General features: G+C 43.6%; 1 protein-coding gene across 8 annotated transcripts in view; it reads right to left on the bottom strand.

Moving 5' to 3' along the window:
- The window catches only part of KALRN (kalirin RhoGEF kinase), a 528,885-nt gene that overhangs the window by 54,201 nt on the left and 451,715 nt on the right, over positions 1 to 22,969 (bottom strand). For 4 of the 8 annotated variants that reach the window (XM_068949100.1, XM_068949096.1, XM_068949098.1 and 1 more), the window contains 4 exons: positions 7,286 to 7,569; positions 6,271 to 6,375; positions 2,161 to 2,256; positions 355 to 485 (listed from right to left, as the gene is read on the bottom strand). In XM_068949100.1, the coding sequence (XP_068805201.1) occupies positions 355 to 485; positions 2,161 to 2,256; positions 6,271 to 6,375; positions 7,286 to 7,569 (616 nt within the window). Of the gene's footprint in view, positions 1 to 354; positions 486 to 2,160; positions 2,257 to 6,270; positions 6,376 to 7,285; positions 7,570 to 9,581; positions 9,753 to 22,969 lie in introns of all 8 variants that reach the window. The other 4 variants (XM_068949097.1, XM_068949101.1, XM_068949099.1 and 1 more) reach the window with 3 other exon arrangements.

Raw genomic sequence — 22,969 nt, 5'->3', positions numbered from 1 at the left:
AATATGTCCCCCCTTTAAGAGTTGATTTCACCTCTGGCAACTCAGTAATTACCAAGGTAAACCCCTCAGTAGTACTGTGTATAACCACTCGGAGGCTTTTACAGCAACACATATTTGCTATCTGGGGTAAAAGCTGTGGGTTTTAAGGAGGAAGATCAACTTCCTGGGTGTGAAACTGCTTTCATAAAGTATTTTTACAGGTTAAAAAAAAAACAAACAAACAGAAGCAAGCAGAATGCAGAGCTTTACTATCAGTTCTGTGCTCACTCATTGACTACAAAGTAAGCTTTCAGTACAGCTATGTGTTCTCCTCGGGTGCTTTTTTCAGAAATAAGAACCAACAAGAAAACTTACATCCTGCCTCTCATTGCTTTGGCTTTTTGTTCCTCTTCAAGGTTTCTTGGGGGAGTTGAAGGCGTCATTCCTTCATTTAAGCAGCCAGTGGCATCTTTTAAGCTTCCTCGGTAAGATCCTCCTTCAAGGGTCTAAAAAAACCCCAAAAGAATGATAGAATAAGCATTATCCTTGAACTCCAGCATGACAGTTACCTTCTGTTTCCAGTCAGCTCTGTAATCAACAGCGATCTAAAACCAAGCAGAGTATTCAACCGTACTTTCCCACAGGACTTAGTGAAAGACAACCAAAAACCAAACTGATTTTACATTGATATAAGACCAAAAAAAAAAAAAAGGCAGTAAAACTGAGAATATGATATTCGTCAGAAGGGATAAAAAGATGTTCCTGTAGCCCCAGGATGAGAAAGCTCTTCCAAATGATTTCAAAACAATGTTAAAATGTCATTATGTCACAATCAGAACCAGTGTCAGGCTACACGTGGTGGGTATGTCTCTATGTCAAAGACTAAATCTGGATTCTTGCTAGTAAAGTAAAATACAAAAGGAAATAGAAGTAGATGGATACATAGTAACATTCCATGATAATTACTGTTGCCTCCAAATTCCTGGAAAGTAATTGCACTTGACCTAACAGCATGCATGCCGCGGAGAGAAAATAAATATCCTCTGAAAATACATCTAACTGGGTTAATGAAATACTTTTCAATTTTTTAGTCCCTCAGTGGAATTGAACTATTCTGAGTAAAATTTCTGGGAATGTCCTTCTCAGTTTCCCATGCTACAAAGAGCTCCTTCATCACTTGCTCCTCACCAACCATCTACGAACGGAGACCATCTGCATGGGCCAGCTTCTCAAACTCAGAAAATACCAAAACCCTTTGAAATCATTTGCAAGATAAAACTGCTTGCACAGACTCCCAGTAATTCACACAGTAATAACACTGGGGGTTTTTTGTTTCATTTTTACTCTCTTCATCCTTACAATATATTTAAGGAAATGAACCTTTGCAGGCTCATCATAAATCTGCTTTAATCCTGACTTGTTCACCAAGTAAAACTTGCTTAAAGCAAACATTTACCTAAGTTTAGAGGTCCTGTCACACGTAGAAAAAGGCTTAGCTTATGTATTAACATTTTGAATTGTTTCAGGGAACAATTAAGAGAAGCCAATGTTTAAAGCAACATTTACTCCTTGTGCAACAGACATGGGGTCACAAATGCATGAGAGTGCATTATACTGAAAATTTTGAACGAATTAAAATCAGAGCATTTATAATGCTTATTCCAGTCCCCGTCACATATGGTTGACAAGGCAGATTAAAAACAACACATGAATCTTTGTAAAATTAAAGCACAGCTGGGATATTTCAAGTAGTTTTACTCTTTAGAGGGTCCTCTCGGAGAAGCTGGAACACCAAACAACTTCATGTGCTGGGTAGTAAAACTCCTGTGCCTCAAAACAAGCTTTAAAAAAAAAAAAAAACAATGTCTAAATTATTTGAAAAAATGCCAATAAGACTCCAGAAAGAATACAGGAGATTATATAGCTCATACTCTGCACAGCCCTTCCAGAAGTGCCTTTCAGAGTTTGCAGTGCATGACAACCTGAGAGGTAAGTTTCATCTCACACGTGGAGCAGGAACTATTAGTTACTTTACTGAGAAGCAGAGCATGTAGGGTTAATAACAGCACAGCAGATGAAGGTGGAAAACAAGGAAACCAAAAACAGAGGTAGACTTTAAAGTCCATCCCTAGAGTCACACTGAGCCTGTGGTGTTCACGGTTTTCACAACACTAGACTTACCAGCTTACTTTTGACCAACTTTTCTATTGCACTGACAAGATCCGCAGCAGTTGGGACATCGGAGGAGCTCTGTCGAGCAGCTAGCAAAGAAGAGGACTGCAAGACACCAGTTTGCAAAGGAAAAGCAAGTTAGCAGGATGAGAAGGGATGAGGAAACCAGCAATCAGTGAAGCAGCTTCCGAGACGGGAAAGGAACGAACATGGAAGGGGAGTGGAAGGGTTGGAGGATCACACGCTGGGTCAGGTGGCTGCTCACTACCGAATCAGAGAAGCACAGAACTGTCGTCGAATTCTGGCTACACATCCCTTTGCCACAGTTCCCACGTTGGGAACCAGCCAGCAGCAGGAGAGAACTGAAGTTCCTTTACAACTAGGTTACAATGCTCTTAACATCTGTTGGGTATTCCTTCTAAGGATTTCTGCAGCCTTACAGGCACTAAAAAGTTGATCTTCCCACTGCAGATGTAAGAAATTACCTCCTCCTCCATACACGCACATTTCACAAGTGCAGTAAGCAAAGGCACACATGGAGTTAAAAGTAATTAGATGGAGGAGAGAGAAGTTTTTCTTCCTGCCCTTCCCAAAGATGAATGGTAACTCCAAATGAAGTCAGATGGTGCCTCTGAATAGCATTCATGTAACTTTAGTCATCTAAAATTTGTCTTTTCTCCCTCTGTGGCTTTCTGCAATCAGTGGAGAGAAAATGCTCTAATGCATCTCTCATCTATCCTGTGCATCCAGCACAGGAAGGGAAGAAACACTCTTTGCAGATGCTCACCTCTACCTATTTACATTGTTTAAAATATTTTCAGTCTTACTTCTATATGCCTGCCTGTTGGTCATAGGTATTTGATTTTGGGTGCCTGATATCACATAATGTATTTGAGTATCTCCACATTCAGGTAGCTATAGTTAGTAGATGCTGGTTGTTAGGAATCTCCCGAATTAGCCCAAACATCACCCCCGGCACTGTGAAGGCTGGCCTATACATGAAATGTTCAGTGTTAGCTTAAGGTTTTTGCTCAAAGCTGGGCTGCCCTCTTCACACCGTCGCCTTTGCTCTAAGAAACCTCAGTTTGCAAACCAAAACTCAGGCAACAGCTGTGGGAATTGGTATTTACTAGCTCATCTGTAAATACATTTCTTCTGAACTAAACGCAAATGCTGACTACAACTATGAGCCCTTAAATAAGCTGCTCTTGGCACACTCTGTTGCAGACACAGTGTGGCTAAATTTTTATAGACACTGCATTCAAATGATGAAAAAGCTTATTCATCTCTCAGACACATATTAAAGGTCGTTTGGAGAGTACCTATGTCAGAGAAGCCACCACGCAAGTGCCAACAAACCCACACCGGTGATTAAATAGTGCTGGGGAATGAGATGTGGAAAAGGGACAGTAGGAATTAGGCAGCTCTTTAAACAGCCCTTTGGGGCAGTTGCTGATGTTGAGTGACAGCCCCGGGGCAGAGGGGAGAGAGAGAGAGACTAATCCTATCCAGAAGTTTTTTGACAGAGAAGACGCGTGAACACTCTGCCACTTGTAGTCTCATCTTTCACTCAAATAATACATCTAATCAACACTTCTAATTACAACAACAACAAAAATTACAGGTAATCAGGCTGGTAATTGAGGAATTAGGCTGGTAAAGCAGGAATCTCATAAAAATGTAAGAGATCAGACGGCCTGCTTCACCTGCAATGCGGATGGATGTGTCTAGAAAAAAAAAAAAAGGCTGAAAATAGGGATCTTGAAGAGATACTGGGCAAATGCTTCGACGATAACTGTCCAACATAAGCATTCTAGCAGGAGGAATCCAATTTTTGGAGGCACTGAACAGCTGTTGCTCTCACTTCTTTTAACTGATATTGCTCAATATCTCTGAAGAGTAAATAACTGCAGATTTTTAAAGGGAGCACGGAAACATTTGCTGCACACGAGTCTTTCAGAGCCAAATAAAACTCTTCTGTGACTGAAGGGCGAATCTGGTTCGTGTGGGGGAAATAGAAAAAATGGTTGCTTCCGTTTCCCAATAAGTAAATTATGAATTCCTAACAAAAAAATCTCTTGCAGTTTGTCTTTAAAACAGCCTCCAGAAGCAGCGAAGCCCAATTATTGCTATCCTGCAAATGGGCAGCCTGTTGCCAGGGAGGGAGGGTGTATCCGCACGGTGCTGCAGCCTTCTCCCACCTAGCACTGCCGCTTCCCCGTGGTGCCACGCTGTTGCTATTCAAACACAAGCCAGGACCTATAGAGCAGTATTAGGACACAAGCAGGGAGCTGTGCCCAAATTAACACCGTTAAAGAGCTCTTGGCTCCAGCATGACTCAAACATTGCTAGCACAGTGTTTCCGTGCCAGGGAATGCAGGAGCCATGTTTGGGAGCTAAGGGTTTTTTTTTTTTTTCCCCTGGGACAAAAAGGCAGTAGGGGAAGAAGAGGAGAGACCAAAAGGGTTTCAAGAGGCCTCTTGGTCTATTTAATCTTCTCTTGTAGGATCGGGCAAATAAGCAGGATACTAAAAGGCTCTATAATGCTCAGACGTCTGGAGGAAAAAAAAAAAAAATTCAGTTCCTCAACGTTGCCGCTGTCAGAAAATTATTATTTTAATAAATCCTGAAATCACATAGCCTGTTAAAAATCAAAAGTAGTGACCAGAGCTAAAGCAGCTTTGTTTTGCTATAAATAAATAAATAAAAATTAAACAAATCTAACCCCAAAGCACTTAGCTAAACACTATGGGAAACTTGCCACGAGCAACTGCTATTGTGCTGGGCATGGATCCACCAGAGCTCTGCTTCCCTGACCCTTCCCCTCTGCCCCTCACCAGACAGCCAGCAGCACATGCGACACTCCAAGGGCAAGAGTCCACGGCTCCAGCTGCCTCCTTCTGCTCTTGCTGCCACCACAATGTCATAACAGTCCCTGAAAGATTAGCAGGTAGCCCCGAATCCTCTCTTCCACCACTCTGCTCCGAGTCCCAGAAGCGCTTGCTCCCTTCTGTCTGTATTTGCAAACTGCTGCCTGAACCTTGCCCAAGACCCCTCTGGACAATTTATTAATCTCTCCTGTTCTTGCTTCTTTGCATGCACTAATTACAGTCACGGGACAGAGGTACAGAAGTGGCAGGGCTAAAAAGAGGTATCAGCAGGAAAGCAGGAAACAGCTAAACAGGCAGATGTATTTCCACAAGGGGGATGACAGCACGAGGAAAGGCTGGGGGAAGACACGTGCAGACAGGACAGGTGCTAACTGTGAACGTAAACCACTTGCATAGCCGTATGCGCAGATTCTCACCCCAAGTCAGATAGAGGAATGGAAGGATTCACTCTGAAAGCAACTGCACCATCTACCACTGCAAAACCCTGACTTAACATTCGACAAACCCTAGCTAACAACAGAGAGCTATGGCCACCAACAGTGCCCAAGGATGGGCCGACCAAAGCCCTTCCCACCTTCCTGAGCGGCACCTGAGAGCCCTTGTGAACTTCTGAACAAACGGGAGCTGATGGGCCTTTCGGTGAGGCTGAGCCACATACCTCAGAAACGCCAAATGAGAGCTCAGTGACTTCCAATAGGTTTTTTTCATCTGTAAGGTTTAAAGAACTACGGAGTGGTGGGCAGACGTTGGGACACAGATTGACAAAGCAATCAGACCCCAATCATCCAGAAAGCAGCGGCAAGCCTGGGTAGAGAGCCCAAGTTATCTAACTTTTGGTAGAGGTGGTACTTCTGGATTCAAGCAGATTCCAGCATTTGACCTACTCCCTGGGCCCAAGCTGGCCCCAAGTAACGTTTCTGCTGCTACTGCCAGATACCAACGGCACTTTTAAAACACCTGGAGAACGAGCATTACCAGCCTGAATGGAATTTCTCACTACACAAAACACAGTATCTGTCATGAAATAGGACACCAAGGCTAAACTGCTTCTTAGGCAGTATTTGTAAATCTAGTTGGTGCAAGATATTAGATTAGAATCCCCACACTGGTGTCTATTATCACCACATGTCTAGTCACTGGACGCTAGATGACCACCATTAAACCAAATTAGATGGCTCTGTGGCAAATGGACTTAAATAGCAAACTGATACAGTAGGGGAGGTCTTACCATCTCATCTTGGGTTGGATCGTTGTCAAAAATCTTCATAGGAGGAGGAAGGGGTGTGTGGGATTCCTCATCTGGTTCATCTTCCCCCCAGCCCTTCTTGCTCTTCTAGAGAAAAGTTAAATATAATTAGAGACAGAAAGAGGTTTCTTTCCTCTTTTCGGATATTTGAGCCCTACCATCGGACCTTCAGTCTGGTAGAAATACTAATGCTGGTTCAGTATTTGGTTGGGGTGGAGAGAACTGCAGGTAATACTAAGGTAATCATGGAAGAGAAGCCAAAGAAGGCACAACGTTTTGCCTGTTTATCCTGGTGAATTCTAAGAGTTACAGAAATATCTTTTTCCAATACAGACATCAAAAGACACTTAACACACAGTTAAAAGGTCACCCAACCAGTTAAGGCAGTTAAGGCTTTCTATGTGCTGATGGAAAAGCATTTTCTAATGTGAAATGGTACAGGTCAATGTACAGTTTTAAAGACATGTTGCTCCAGTTGTGCTCAGTTAGTCTCCTCTCCATTTTCTGCTTGTAATTCCTCGTGCGCTTTATCAGGAAAGAGCCATTCTAGCAAGGAACATGCCTGCAGAGAAAGTGAGGCTACAAATACTTAGCAGATTTAACAGAAATACCATTATTCCTCTGAGCGTTTTCTTTCAATAAGCAATTACACTGCCACGTCAGGATAAAGGTGATATGAACCGCAGCAAAAACTGATAACAGCTGCTCAAGAATAACTTCATTCCTATTCTTGGCAGATTTCTAATAGACTACTAAAAAGAACCTAATCAAAGGATGGCAACATATGCAGACTCTGAAATGCTGCTCCCTATATGTTTCATTGCTCTTCAGATGACAGAACACTATTTACAATACAGCTTTAATCAATTTAATTTTACATATGATTCGCTGCTCCCTCTGGTCCCTACGGGAACTCCGTTTACTGAAGCCTGAATCACACACCCCAGGACACACTATCAGAGATACGGGCTTTCCTGCAACAAGCACCAGCACACACCTCATCTGCGCTGTCTCCTTGAGGCGTGGTTTCATCTCCGGTCTTTGGTGAGCCAAGGTCAAAGCTCTTCCTGCCATCTCGCACTTTCTTTTGTTTCTTTATGTTACTCTCGGCCTTCCCGCTGTTCAGCCGGCGCACGGGACTAGTCAACCATTTTTTTAGCGTGTTGGTTGAGCGCTTGGGGCCGGGAGAGCTCTGGATGGAGTTGAGGGATGGCTGAGGTTGCAAGTTGGCCACGGAATCAGACTTGCCCCCGTTGTCATTGGAAGAGACTGAATATGCGTCTGGAAGAAAATGATGCACGTAAGAGATTATACTGGCACCTGCTTTATTTCCTAGTGCACATCAAACGTTTGTCATTCGTAAGCATTAAAATATAAGATGCCTCAATTAAAAGTTTTGTGACCTATCAACGTTGTATAAACTTTATTGCCCACCAGAGAGAGGAATACACTATGCTACAGACATTTTTCACAATCTTATGCACCTTCCTCATTTCCTATGACACTATCTGTCCTTATGAAACATCACAGACAGCAAAGTTATCTAGTTTGTGATGAAAAGCCTGAATTGGAGGTTAAGTGCTAAATTTCTCAGCTTCTTCCCACAGATTTCATTGTGAATTGCCAGGAAGAAAATAAGCACAAAAAGATTACTACAGGAGACCTGACAGTCACCAACACTTTGTCAGGTTCTGATTCCTTAAGTGTTTCTCAGCAGTTTTCAGATCCCAATAGCATTACTTTCAGTTAAAATACTTATTAACTCTTGAAGGTTATTTGAAGTACCTTAAAATTATCTCCTTTGCCCCTGAAAGCAATTTGTCAGAAAACTTCATACCTTCTCTAGAACCAAAAAATTGGGATGAACAATTACAAAAGATGACAAACTGTTAGAACCAAAGGAAACTTCCAAGAAGGGGATACAAGGCAGGCTTAAAATTAAAGAGACTTCTTTTAAGTCCAAGCACAAGTTTCTACTGAATCGTATCCAACTGCAATCATCAATACACATGTTCAGACTAGCACCTTAGAAATGGGTGCAACCCCCTCCAAAAGCAACATGTGCCAATATCAGTAAGTCTTTAAAAACAAAGCAAACAAGTTGCTGGAAGATTTCTCAATTGCCCCTTAGGAACAAGTGACCTGCTGTCACCTTTCTGAAACTGTAGCAAAGGCAACTCCCTCCCCAGGAATGACCAGGGACTGAAATGTTCAATCCCACACAGTTGAAGAGGGAATCGATTTTTACAGATTTCAGAAGTCCTGTCACACTCTTTTAAGACATGTCTCACTCCGTACATCAGAAAGCAGTCACCTGATGTCATTACTCATTTCTGTTGGGGCGGGCAAGAGATTCAGAGATAAACATCTCCAAAAACAAAAACGCAAATTACAACACAAGAGAGTAGCTTGGTACATCCAGATATTCTCAGCTCAACAACAAATGTCATTACAAATATTGTGTAATACACATGCTGAGGGATAGCTATTCTCCCTGAGAACAGTTAAAACTATTTTATCATTTTAGAAACCAATTTCTGCTACCTGCATCCAAACCTCCTACTTCTGCTGGGCAGAGAGCTCTGTTGATCACAGCTGGGTATTTACTGAGCAGAGATTGCAGTCTACCTTGTCTGTCAGCTTGTAAAATGCAGACCGTTAGAGCTGTAAGATTTCACTACTAGAGACAGCCACAGTCAGAAGCTGAACTGGTAATTTATTACATACCTGGAATCAAAAGTTAGGTTTTTAGAACATATGGAAACACTTGTAACAAGCTAGAGGAAGTCAGAGTTCATTTCCTAGACGGGAAGCAAATCCAAATCATCTGTCTTCCAACAAAAAGAAAAATTAGTTTGAGAGTGGCTGGGAAGAAGACAGATCCTAGGCGGAGTTGGTTGCGTTTTTCCAGCCCATTGGTTTCAGACACTCTTCCAGAGGGGCAAAGCAGCCATCTTACCGTGAAAAGACCCAGTTCTAGCCAGCTACTGCTGATGTTATTTCATGCACACCAAGTAGTGTTAAATCAACTAGTACAAGATAATATTTTTGCAGTGGCCAGCTTATCTTCCATTCAACAGACTTTAGATACTCTCCTCTCACAGGCTCCACATGATCCTTTGGGAGTCAGAGCTTATCAGCATACCTTGCGTCAGCAAAATTCAGGGTTTCAGGATGGCAATTTTGAATGCTTGAGCAATCGGCAGGTTGCAAGTGCCCTCTCTCCTCTCTCCCCCCAGTAGCACTTAAATCCCTGCACGTGGCTGGGGAACACGAGCGCTTCAGTGACTCACGGCCTGGCAGGGCCTCCTCCTTGCCAAAAGGCTCCTCTGAGCTGGATGTGCGCGTTGAGGTGGCAACGCTCCGACTCCGAAAATGTTGGTGCAAACAGAACTTGTCTGTAGTCACGGAAGGAGAACTGCTGGAAGAATTCACTCTTTCAGGGCTGCAGTTTTTCAGGGATGCTATAGGGAAAACAGTCACATCACAGACTCCCTCTACTTGCTGGGGACAAGACTCAGGGGAGAGGTTGAGGAAAAATAGGGACAAGCTAATCTCCCAGATCGCTGTTGATTAAGGTGCAAAGAGGTTTTTACTGCAGCTTGAAAGTAACATAATCCAAATACACAACTCCAACGAAAGGTGCCTTGCCAGTTTAACTTTTAGTAAGGGAGAGGATCTGACAGGTGCCTAAATGGCGCCTTCAATAGTCCCGCACCTGTAGGATCCATCATGGTCACACTGAGCCATGGGAGCCCACCTCAGCCAGGTGGGCTTGGGGTAGGTGCAAACCTGAGGAACCTGACAAGGTCAGAACTGGAAGGAGCAGGGACCTCCCTTCCCACCAGAAAATGTCTTGTTTGGTTAGCAGGGCCAGATCTCAGGTTTGCGCCTTCCCTCCCCATTCTCCAAGCAACACAGCCACAGTGCAGGACACGGCCAGACACACAGTTTCTCTCACACCACAGCAGCTCCTACATCTAGGCAATTCACAGGAAGCAACAGTCAATTTTCATCCAGGGAAAAGCAGCAGCCTGGACAGAAACATCCTGAGTCCTGGAGGCGGCCCACAGGCCACCATGCTCATTTACAGGAATTGCCTCTGATGTTTAACCTACAACCAGGAAACCTCTCCAGACAGAATATTAGGTCTCCCGAACAGCAAATTTTGATGAAAGAAAAAGCAAAGGTTTACACAGAGAAAGCTCTGGGTAGGGAGGTGTATTATGCTGTGCAATGATCCTACCTGAATCAGGCTCTGGTTTTCTCCATTTCCCACAGCAAGCCTCACCCCCAGGACCCTCCAAAGCAGCAGGCAGCACAGCTCTCCAGGCCTGTCGCATCCCCCAAGCCACGGCAGCGAGGAGAGTGCTACGAAGTGGTACCAAACAAGGTAATGGCTTTTGTGCTGAAAAAGGCTATTTACCAGGGAGACCACGTTTCCCATACCCTAGGGAACAGCCAGGGGTTACTAAATCTCAGTTCTACCATGCTAGACTTGAGCCTGACAGGTATAAAGTCTCCATCCTTCTCCTTATCCACTGAAGTGCTCCCACTGACCGCTCTAACACAATCTGGGACAGAGCCACAGGGTTAGCTAGGTCTATGCAACAAAAAGACTGGAAGTGCGCATTGCCCTGGCCTTATCTCCCTTTTATATGGTTATTTACACTGTTTGGAGGATAGGCAAGGAAGCAGAATAGAAAGGATGGCCTGATCTCCCTAGCTGCCACAAGAGCCTCTGCAGATGGAGTGAGTTTCCTCTACCTGGTACCCTAAGCATGCATAAAGCACTCCCATCCCATCGTCCTATTTCCCACCATCCCCAAACTTGCACTATCCAAAAAAAAAACACACCTAGAGTCTACATACCATATTCCTAACCTTTTTTCCTCTTCTAAAAAAAAAAAAAAAAGGAAATTGCAAATGCAGCAATAATTTTGAGCGAGTGACTCTTGCTGTCTGACAGACCCTAGATAGCAGTCCAGCTGAGAGTCATTTACTTTGCACCAAGTGTGTCACCCTTGAGAGGGCCACAGGCTCGAATACGAGCACAGCTCACTAAGCAAGAGACAGAAACAATCTGCCAGGAAAGACTTTTGAGACAATCTCCTAAGCTGTGCTTCTGTGAGCCACGCTGCTTCGTTGGCACGATAGGCTACGAACCTATTAATCCTGACATTCGGAGATCCAGACATGGAGAGGAACAAGCAGAAGAGAGAGGGGGTATGTTATGTTCTCCTGTTGCAAAGCCCTAGCACATACATGCTCTGCAAACTGTGTTGCTAGAGCAGTTAAGAAAGACGGTTTGGTTAAGAAAACCCAGAGAGCAGTTTGGAAAAGCATACAGAGTCATATTTCTTGGTAATTCAGGCAGTTCTCATTACCCACAAAGATCAGCAAACCAACTGCTGCCCTTGCGCCACCGTCTGTAGAAATGCCAAGCCCTCTGCAAACAGCTACAGCGAGGGGCCATAATGTCACTCCTGTCCTGGGACATGAACAGCTAAAAAAAGGTATTTGGTGAAGCAAAATGGGTGTAGGGAGGTCAGCAGACTAGTGTGGCTGGCTTGACTTCCTGGCCAAACTATTCATTCAGGCAGAAGAAATGACAGTTTCCAAAACACCCCTAAGCAAACCTCCAAGAAACTTCTGGCAATACAACTGTGAGAGATTCTCAGCCAGACTAGAGAGCTTTAACATTCAGAGCTTTTGCACCGCCAGCGTCATGAAATCTTTGTTGTTGTTGCTGAAATTAACAGACGTCCATAAAAGCAGAGCTCTTTTACTTGAAAAAATGTAAGGATCCAGTTATGTGCAACCTTGGGCAAAAGGGAAAGAAAGAAAAATCTTGCAAGCCCGTTTTAGAAGCACTGTTGTGTATTCCCACTTGAGCCTGTAGAAATTGCTGTTGAAACTAAAATACAAGACGTTTTATTTTTACCTCCGTATTCCCTAGAGCATGCATGGGAAGGGAGGTCTGATCAGACTCAAGTAGCATCTAATTCATCTACAGGAACTCAAATCTCTAACAAGAAAGAGGAAGACTTCTCAGAACAATTTTAAAGAAAACATCAGGCTCCTTCTTCTGATCCATACTAACCACAGGCCATATGTACTAGAAGGGAAATGTGCTGCAGTAGCCAGATGTTAATCAGAATATAGCTCTGAAAATGCGTGACTATGGCAAGACGCAGTCATGCTTTAGGTGAGAAGAGCTGAATTATTACACCTCAATTTTATGTACAGCTGCCTTTCTCACCCCAGAAAAACATCCTGAGAGAGAAGGATTTTTCCACAGAAGCCAAAGATGATGAGCCAGAAGGGGAACTCCGTAATCCTAATAGCATGTGCATTTAAATCAGCATTTTTTTCCACAGAAATAATTCCACTCATGAAGGAAAGCCAATAATGACAATCTGACCAATGAGCACATATATTAACTCTGCTGTGCTTCATTTTCCATATTTAGTGACTACCGTAAAATAACATTTCTGACAAAGATAGAATTGAATCAGATGTGGGTGAAAGACTAATTTCATTTTTATTCAAGCTACTATTCCCTTAAGCACAGAAAGCTTTACACTAGAAAATCTTGGAAAGCAGGAGTCATCCAGACTTGTCCTATGCACAAACAAAGCCTCTGTGCTAGTATTTCACGCTAAACAAACAGGTGTCACCTAAACCACCCGACTGCACCCTCTCTTGCCCCTTCCAAGAGCATCTCCTCCACAGGATGGGCCACAGGCTCCAACGCACAACTCAAAGCTCTTGAGGCTCTATATTCCCACTGAAGAAACTCTGCTGTTCGAGCCACTCTGCAGCATCAGCCAGGCCACTACAGAGGTAAAGCTTTACTCAGCAAATTTGCGGATGACAGAACAAGCGATGAAAATGTGGTCTGCTCTATACTTTCGCATTAAGTGTCCAAAATACACTCAGTGAAATACAGTTTTATTGGCACAAATGAGAGTTACAAAACTTTGTGGCTTAGGCAGACGACAGCAGAGAGCCGTGTTTTAGGGTCAGAGCTTATTTGGCACAGAACACCTGGCCTGGATTTACAAAAATATAGAAGGTAAGAACATTTGGACAATACAGCGCCGGTTTACGAGTATTCCTCAAGTGAAAATAGCTAGTTAATAACAATGTAAATAATGAATCTGACAAATTTTTGTCTCAACAGATAAACTCTCTCTTCAGGTAATGCCTCCGCAACAGGTTCCAATGAAGAACGCACACGAACGTGAGGAAATTTTCAGTGCCCACGTTGGAAAAGGTAAAAGACAATTGGCATGAGAAGCTTTTTAAACTAGACCTACGTTAAACTTTTGCATTGGAATTGCAAAACTTGCCCTGGAGCCCTCCAAGGCTTCCCATCCTTTGACCAGTCTCATTCAGCTAAACGTGGCTGACTGCAGATATGCCACTGAACTTCAGCTCTAGGAAAAAATGAGAGGAGACCACAGAACATCTGGTTTCACATCGCCGAGTACAGATGCGCTTCAACTATGCTGTCGAAACCTAAATGTGAGCTTGGCTCCAGGGTTCAAATACGCTCCCTAACTTTCTAATCCTGGAAATGAGCAGAATTTAGAAGTTCCAACTGAATTTTCTCCTTGTATTTTGGAGCACCATTTGAAGCCTTGATTTGGAAGTAATGTCAAAAGGCAACAAGGTCAATCTGCCGGGATTCTTATATTTCCTTTTACATGGATGAAATTATTTCTGTCTAAACTCAAAAAGAGTGATGTGGCATTAAATACCTTATGCAAGTGTTTCTAGTCCAATTGAGAGTGGCCTACGCCGCTAAAAACAAACACGCTTGACAAACTTTCTAATCAGTGTAACTTAAAAATTGACTTTTCAGTTCACTGCCAAACATGCAAACAAGACTAACTTCCAGAATTCATAGAAAAAAAATCTGACTAAAAAATAAATAAATTATAATATTCAGACTGGGACTGCTTCTTTAATGAAGGGCTGATATTTCTTGGAATGGGCAAGAATGAGAACTGCTTTGAGACAGAGGATGTTCTGCAGAGATCACTGTAGTTACACTGCAAAATCAAAAGAAAGAAGGGACGCAAAAGAAAGAAGGGGGGTTGCATATTACTTAAAGCCTTTAGGAAAGGATCACTGATCTGTTGGACAGAAACGTTCACCTTCCTGATTGCTACTTTTGGGCAGAAAACTAAGCTCAGGAAAGAAAAGCACTCAGCAAGCTGGGGAAGGAAAACGGTTGCACTTGGCGAAGTTAATTTTTGCGCAAGGCAGATCATCACCCCCGGCTTCGGCAGTCAGAGAGCAGAGCTCTCTTCCACCAGAGGGGTGATGTAGAGTGGGAATCACCCCCCCATAGGAGCCTCTCTCTTTCCATTAACTACAGAGGGAGTCCGGGGAAATTACACCCTTGCCTAAATTTAGCTATTGTGAATCCCCTTCCCACATTTCACTATATTTCATACCAGGCCGATCTCACAGCAGGAAATGATTAGCTGAAGTTAAGCATCTGACAATTCACTTTAATGAGCAATAACTCATGGCAACCTGCCATTAGCTCCAGTTGAATAGCTTTTATTTTTAGCTGGTGTTGCTCAGATGAGGCTTTCATCCAGCATGTGCTGGGAAAGCTGACATCCCAGAGCAGCCCCTAGGTCTTGGTGGTGCCAGTCAGAGTGTCAGGGCTCAAGAGCTCCAGTTCCTGGAGGTCAGAGAAAAGTCACTGCAGTTCTGGGAAAGTTTCAAAGAGCGAGATAAAACCTAACGTCGGGAGAAACAGCACAGAGGCACACAGTCCCAAGAGGCCTTGGGAGAAAAGTTACTAAAATCCTGAGAGTGCTGAACGAGCGAGCGCGGGGCTCTCCAGGGAAAGCCATGGCATGAGGGTGAGAGACAGTGGCAGAGCTGGCTGCAGTAAAATATAAGCCTGTTGCTGGTCAAGAGGGCTCGGTAAGAGGAACAGCGAGCACTGTCAGCCTCCGTTACATTTGCTGCTTCATACAGAACTAAAGCTCTTGTCAGAGGTGACTTTAGGGGGCGCGAGGAGAAGAGGAAAAGGCATCTTCAGATGATTATGGGATAAAATCTCGTTTCCTATGGACGAGCGTTTAAACAAGGAGCCACAGCACACGAAGGCAGAATGCTTCCCTGCGCCTCGGAGCAGATGCGCAGCAAAGCCTGGGGCTTAACCTGGCAGCACCAACCACTGGAAACGGCAGCTGAAATAGCCGTGGTCCAGCTCTCTGTCCCCTTCGGAAATGTGTTTGCGCACAACGGTTTACAGCTCTGACAACTTCTCTAGTGGAGAGAAGTGGAGGTTCAAGCCCTTTCCTCTCCATCTATCAGCCTTCCAGACAAAATTCATTCTTCTTTAGTCCTGCATAACCCCTCGTATGAGCTGCTCCAAGATCGTGACAGACACCGTAAAAAAAACAAACACACCCACAGAGTGAATCCATGAATCCCTTAGTAAGCGAGACCATCCTAGCCAGCTCCTGTCCCCAGATCCTGTGAGATAGATACACTATCGGCTTACCATGAGTTCTCCAAGGGAACCTCACTTATCTCACCAGGTGCCCCCAGGGCACTACACAGACAAGCTCAGCCCCTACTGAAGGACAGGGCGCGAAAGAGCTCAGAAGAAGAGCAGCTGCTCCACACAGCAGTTTGTGAGGACAACTGCGCTCTTTCTGGGCACTCGCTTTCATTTGCCCATTCTCTTGCCTCGGCTCTTCACCCATCACACGTTCCGACGCAGCCCAGGCGCAGCAAGAGCAAGCATAACACATCTGGCGAGAAGGCAGATAGGAAGAGTTTTCTGATAATGCCTCACAGCTGGGCGAGTCGATTTCTGAAGTCAAGAGGCATGCATTTGGCTTTAGGAAAACCAGGGGGAAAAAAAAAAAAGTAGAGACTAACAAGATCCAGAAAGGGCATGTGTTTTGGGGTTGGTTTTTTTTTTTTTTTGAATAAATCAACATTTATTTCAATTTGGTCAAACAACTTGTTGAAGCACTTCTCTAAGTTCTTCTGCTTTACATTTCATATTTACACTGTCTTCTTTCTGTGACAAAAATATAGTAATCCCCAACCTTGAAGTTTCCAGAATAAGTGTCACTGGCAGCAAAAACAGAACAAAGCCCACAAACACAAAGCACAAAAATCCCCTTTCATTTTGATATATTTTGACAAGAGTTTTATGCATGTTCAGTAAAAAAGAAAGCTTAATAAGTTTAACCCTGAACCTCTACGGAAACCTATCTGGGATGATGAAGGGGGAAACGTCACGTTTGAAGCTGAGCAAGGAGAGCAGCATTTGCTGGCCATTTGCAAGTACACTGGTACTTTTAGCTTAAGGAACTGTGAAATGCTTAGACACCCACATAGAAGCAGACTTTTAAACTTTGATCTAAGCAATTCTGCTCTGCTGCTGCGAGTGTAAGGGTACCCAAGTCGGCGGAATACCATCTTTTATCCTCCTGGTGGGCACAAAAACAAAATTTATTACACATGGTTTCCAAGTAGCTGTTAATACAACACAAGCCTTATTCTTTTAGCAAAGTGTCAAGGGTCAGCTTCATTCAGCAGCTCCCAAATTGAGCTACTGTAAGAACTTTTCCACATCTAATGAAGTAATTTCTCAGTTGAATGACATCATTGCTAAGGTCAACTCTGCCTTATGCTTAAAGCTGGCAAGCTCTATGACAAGGTGGACCGCTCTGCTGAAATTCTGGGGTGGGTGGGAGGGGCCATTTGAACAGCTTTTCTCATGTCTCCCTGCCTCAAAGGAAGCTGCAGCTACGTCCCAAACAATTCCTAGTGGAAACAACAGAAGCGTATCGGTGACAAAAATAAATCAGAATTGAAAAAAGCTTTTTGGGAGAGCTTGATATCCCAAGCTTTTCTGGGATAGGAGGAAAAACGGCATATTGAGAAAGAAGGAATTGGTCATTAAACTTTCCAGGCACACACAGGGCTCAGAAAGCACAGAAAACAAGCAGAACAAACAAACAAAACTGTGTGCATCTTAGCGGCAGCTTCTTTTGCCAGATGCAGTAGCTTCCAACATTCAGCAGCTGTATCTTGCTTTCTAGTGGTGTGGCGTTCTCTTTGGTACTTGGAGGCTGTCAGGAGCTCCGGGCAAAGAGAAAGGCTTTGTCCATTTACCAACCAATTCCAAAGGCGCTGATCTTGAATAACTTTACTAAGCAAGAGTGACACAGATGTCTAGGAAAGGGGGGCTTTTCTCTTAGTAAAGTTGTGGTAGGTGCAGTAGAAACCCAAGGCAATCTACATGCTTGTCAAATTGTGCCTAGGTAAGAAGAGAGTCCTCCATGAACGTCTCTCATTTGTTCACTCTTAAATTATTCAGGCTCTGACAGCCCCTGAAAAGAAAAGAACGGAAGAAGAATAAGTTGCGAGTGGTGCAGGGCTAGAGCGGACACCACGTAACCACCAGGAACAACGAGGTTAGGGGTGTTTGACGACAGACACACTGCAGGCCTCCAGAGCCTCCAGGGCTGGTGCTCAAAAGCAGCTTCCTCCACGCCCTTGGCCTTCAGAAATACTAGAGGAAAATACAAGCTCACAGCAAAGGTACTAATTAGGATGAATTAAAAGAAGTAATGAATGAAAGAAATGTAAACAGTGGTTGGTAAATAAAACACACAGATAAGAACTGCTGGTGTTTGTGATGTTTTGCTCTTTGAACATGGCACAGGGAAATGGCGAAGCAGCTTGGAGAGTTTTAACTGCACACGTAAGACTATCAGTTAGACTTGTGGGAAGCTTTGATTCATTCGGCTTAAGTAGGAAACTGAGAACGTCACTTGCTGCCCCATATAACAGGCTCATAGGATCTGCGTCTTGGTTTTTATTTGACACCTCTCCAGGGCAGGGAGCAGTTCTGTAAGGAACCTCCTCGGCGGTGCCAGTCAACAAGTTCATCATATTTCAGGTGATGAAATAACTACTATAGTGTATTTGCGTCAGCAAGAAAGATGGGACGGGAACTTGAAGTCTCAGAAAGCATCTGCTGCATGGGAATAGGAGAGCTCCCTGCAGCACCCTGCTGAGTCTTGGCCTTCTGCGGCTGGGTAAGCGCCTTGATCCAACCATGAGCCTTCCTAATATGGCTAATCCAGAGATCCTCGTTGATTTTGATTTCTGGAGGGCCACACAGGGCCTGCCACAGCTTTCGCCATGCCCACACCATTGCTCCTTACCAGCAACTGCCTCCTGGGAAGAAATTCTAAATCCAGTTTAGCAGAGACTGTGAGAGCTGCACTGTGTAAACCGCATTGCTAAGTTCCCTACTGCACCACAGCTTCTCCTCTTCATGGGTAGCTGCAAAAATGCTCTACCAAGCAATGTGTTTAGTAAGACACATTATTATTACAAACCTCATCTTCACCTGACTAGTTACCATCTTTACCCGGAGCTTTCAAAATAGCTAAGAAAAGGAGCCCTTCTATTTGAAAACAACAGCAAGGGTGGACTGGTCTAGCAGCAGAGGCTCTTTGAATCTGGAAAGACTTTGTCAGGCAGCACTAGTCTCTCACTGCACCGCGTTATGCCAGATCACAGATAAACTCTCTGGAGGGTGGGTATCTCCAGGATAAGTGCCTGTAGTGAACACTCGGGAGAGCACGAGCCTTTAAACGTCTGTTTGGAGCAGCGTTTGCTCAAGGCTCAGATATACTGCTTGACTGACTGGACAGTATGGCAGCACAGCTCTTGGCAGTTACAGCCCTCCCCGAGCAGCCCAGGATGTTCAAGATTGAATAAACTCTGTGATATACAGACAAGGGCAACCAAGGTGCTGTTGTCTGCTCAGCACCTCTGTCCTGGCAGAAGCGCTGCTCTGCTATTGCAGAGCTGAGGTTACTCCTGTAACGTTCACAGTCTCTTCCTCCTTCTTGCCTATAGCTACAATTTCACTTCTGCTGCTCCAGCAAGGATTCCTGTTGATTAATACTTATCCCATTTCCTAAAGAAATCAATTCAGCCTCCACATACTTCAACTGAGAGCAATGTCTGAATACCATGTTAATCCTCAAGGTTGAAACTACACAGTATATATAAAGAACACTAGACTGGAAGCATTTCAGTTGTATCAGCTGTGAATCATCTTTTTACATTGCACCACTCAGACGCATTTGGATCTAAAATACATTTGCATTTCTAATTAAAACAGATTACCATTAGTAACTAAAGAACATATTTTATCAGAATCCTTAGGCCATAAAAGCTAATTGCAGGATGCTAAAACTAGGTTTCAGAAATATACATATTATACCCCCTACAGGATTAATTAGGCAACATCTCTTCAAAAGTGTTCTCAAAAGTGTATTTATTCAGCATGTGGTTAAATTATGCTGGGTTGTGCAACACTTTTCATAGCCTGCCTGAGCGCATGCTTCTGCGGCAGGAGACAGCCGGGGTCTTGCTCCTCTGGGGGGCTCAACATGTGCAAATCGTATTCAAGACTGAAGGGATCCCCCGCTGAGGAGAAGGAACACACATGCTGTTTGGCGCGCTCTGCCTCGCAACTACCTAGATATCGCCTTTACCCCTAACACAATCCTACTGCTCTCTGCTGTGCAGCGTGGGGTTTTTTTGTTTGTTGTTGTTTCAAGATACAATCAACTTTGGCACTGCTGAACAGGAAGATCTTAGGTACCCATGCAATGTACTTTGTAGGACACGCCGGCCTGTAAAAATGCTGCAATCGACAAGTAGATAAAAGTCTGAAAGCTGTAATTGCTAATTTTGAGGCCCATTTTGCTACCAATTTCCTACAGGACCTCAAGGAAGTTTGAGAGCAATCACTGAACAGTAATGTGTTTTAAGACAGGTTAAGGCTTTACTGCACATCTTGGGGACATATAAAACTTCTATTCACTAAAGCTGCATGTGCCTTATGAAGGGAGGAGAAAAACCGCAGCGTATCAGGGCACACACTCAGCTGCTACGCTCTGCAGCTGTAATTGTTCGCAAGCTTCAACCGCACGAAAAAGCCCCTCGAGTGGATTTAGCTGGAGCTCGGGATGTGCCCCTCCCCGTTCCCTTTGCACGCTCTGAGCTGCAAGCTCCACGTGAAATCTGAACGTGGAAAATGCCCAGATAGTAACAGTGGAGATACCTCCAGGGTCACTAAATCCAGTCCCTTCTTATCACAGGCAAATGAGTCCATCCCTTTCGCAAACGTTTAATTCAACGCTTTCTCCTGCTAGCAAACAAGGGATCTTTGCTCAAAACTGAAATACAAACTGTACTTGTGCTTTCCTTTAAAAAGGGACACCAAATCTCCATGTTTAATTTACATCCTCTTCTGATATCAATGGTAAAAATCTCTACTTAGAAATCACCTACTGCCTCCTCAGGATTGCATTTGCTAATGAGTTATCTGCAGGTCTGGCTCCCAGACCTCAACCGCTTGACGCAAATTTTCAGTCTTGCACATCCTAGGAAATAATTTTTACAGGGATCCAAGATTTCAAAGTTGTTGAGCTGCACCAGGGCTAACGAGGGCTGACCACACCGAACAGCCAAGTGCAGTGGGGTTCAGTTTGGGCAACAGAACAGTAATTGCCAAGTCCTTACGCGATAACACATAAGATAGAGCTATAATATTTGTGCCACGTTCCAAAAGCCCTGAGCTACCACAATTCCCATAAAATGGAGGAGCATCCATAAGCATCTGGAACTGCTGGAGGTGAGGCAGTGAGAAACGAGCTACAGCTGTACTGCGCTTTCTGCAGTGTGGTACTATGCATGTTACATTACAGAAAATCAAATAATAAGTACAATAATTGAAGTCTATTTAATGGCTCTCTCACCATCAAAGAGGAAAACATGACTGTTCTGTTATTAACCGCCACAATACAGTTTGCAGTTCTACTTTTCAAGTCATTAGGACTTCACCAGTGACATTTTCATGCTTTATCCTAATTATCTGAAAGGAGCCTGGACGACATGGGTGTACCTTGCCCATTCTCAAGCTGCCGGGGAGAGGATCACGGGGTCGGTCCAGGCAGAGCAGGACAGAGACTGACAGACTGAGGGGCAGGCCACACTGGACAGAAGGACACAGCTGATGGGAAGGACTACCTTTACTCCAAGGAACGGGCTGCGTTTCAGCAAAATCAGCCACAGCAAACTAAACGCAACCAGGTTACTTTCTGGTTTGTGGTTTTCTAATGGCAAAAAATATTGGCCAGGAGAGATGTCTTCATACTTGGTAAGTATTTTCTAATATGTCTTTATACCTTCCGAAGTACTCCTTAAGATTCACAGAACATCTTTTTTTTTTTTTTTGTTTTAAAGAAAGTGGTCAGATGTGATTCTGTAGTTATCGTTAAAAGTATTTTTATATCACATTAACCTGTGTGATGCAATATTAGCAATTTAACTCTTCTGCAGTAATAACGGACATATACTGGCTAAGCTGGCACCTTAATAAATTGAAAACCACTTCTGTAGATTCCTGTCTTATTTACTAACTGCCCAACCAATTCTTCTCTTTTGAGAAGAAATTGCAACTTTTGTCAACAGCCCAATTATTTTCACAAAGCATGTTAACAGACACTTGCAATTACACTTGTATTTTCAAGTATTTTGATGATTTTTTGGAATGAAACGTTTTAGGACTTCTTTTTCTTCAAAATGACAAATTAGTTTTCTTAGTACATGCAAAAGTTTTAACAAGGGGTATGCTGAAACATCACGGTTTGCAAAAAAAACCAAAATCCCATTGGGGTCATGTGAAATAACTGCCCTTTTGGTTTTGTTTCAAAATGGACAGATTTCATTTCAGCATCCGCACACTGAATTCCTGAACAACACAGCTACCTGGCAATCACTTTATAGGAAAGCAGCACACACAGTTAGTTACCCCACGTGCTTTACACTGAACAGGAAGTCACCCAAGCTATATTTTTTCACAATTATCTGGGTTTTTTCCCCCCTTGAAGTCTCCCTTCTTTAGACTGGGGACAAGATGAATAAAGCCTTGCGAATTCTTAGATGCTTCTGGAGCAAATGGAAAGTTTGGAAGCTTTGCCTGCATAAAAGCAAACCCATGTTTCTCTAAAGCCAGATGAATTTGCGAAAGTTGAAAACAATGCAGCAATCTGAACAACAAGAATCCACACCACACGTTCACTCTCAGACTAGTAATCAAAAGCTGATCTTCATAAAGCTGTCGTTATCTATTTCACACTTAGGAATCAAGAACTGCAAGTTTATTTTCTGTATAACCTCTTTGCCACTTTCTGAATATAACTGCATCTCAATAGATAAGGCTGCGAGACCAGTCTCAAAAGGGAGACGCCAAGCCGGAGGACGAGACGCTAGCTTGCATTAAGAGAGTTAGAGTTATCTAGCAGTGCGTACAACTGCTTCAAAAAACAAACCAAAAAAAAAAAAGAAAAAAGCACTTGTGTTACTTGGATCTTGGGAGTCAAAGAAAATTTGCCAAAGCATCCAGAACACTCGTACTGATGCAACGAACATCAGACTTATAAAAAGTAGCTGATGGAAGCTGAGAACGGTGAGCAAGGGAGCCTTACGCAGCGACCGGCACTTAGAGCAAGTCAAGCCTCTGTACTCCTAGCTGCTAAATATTTTACAGTAACACTGATCCGCTCAAAACTTGACCTGCCGTATCCACGTACAG

This window comes from Struthio camelus, chromosome 6 (genome assembly GCF_040807025.1).
Source record: "Struthio camelus isolate bStrCam1 chromosome 6, bStrCam1.hap1, whole genome shotgun sequence".
Lineage (NCBI taxonomy): Eukaryota > Metazoa > Chordata > Aves > Struthioniformes > Struthionidae > Struthio > Struthio camelus.
Note: the sequence above shows the minus strand (reverse complement) of the source record. Positions and strands in the feature narration are given on the sequence as shown.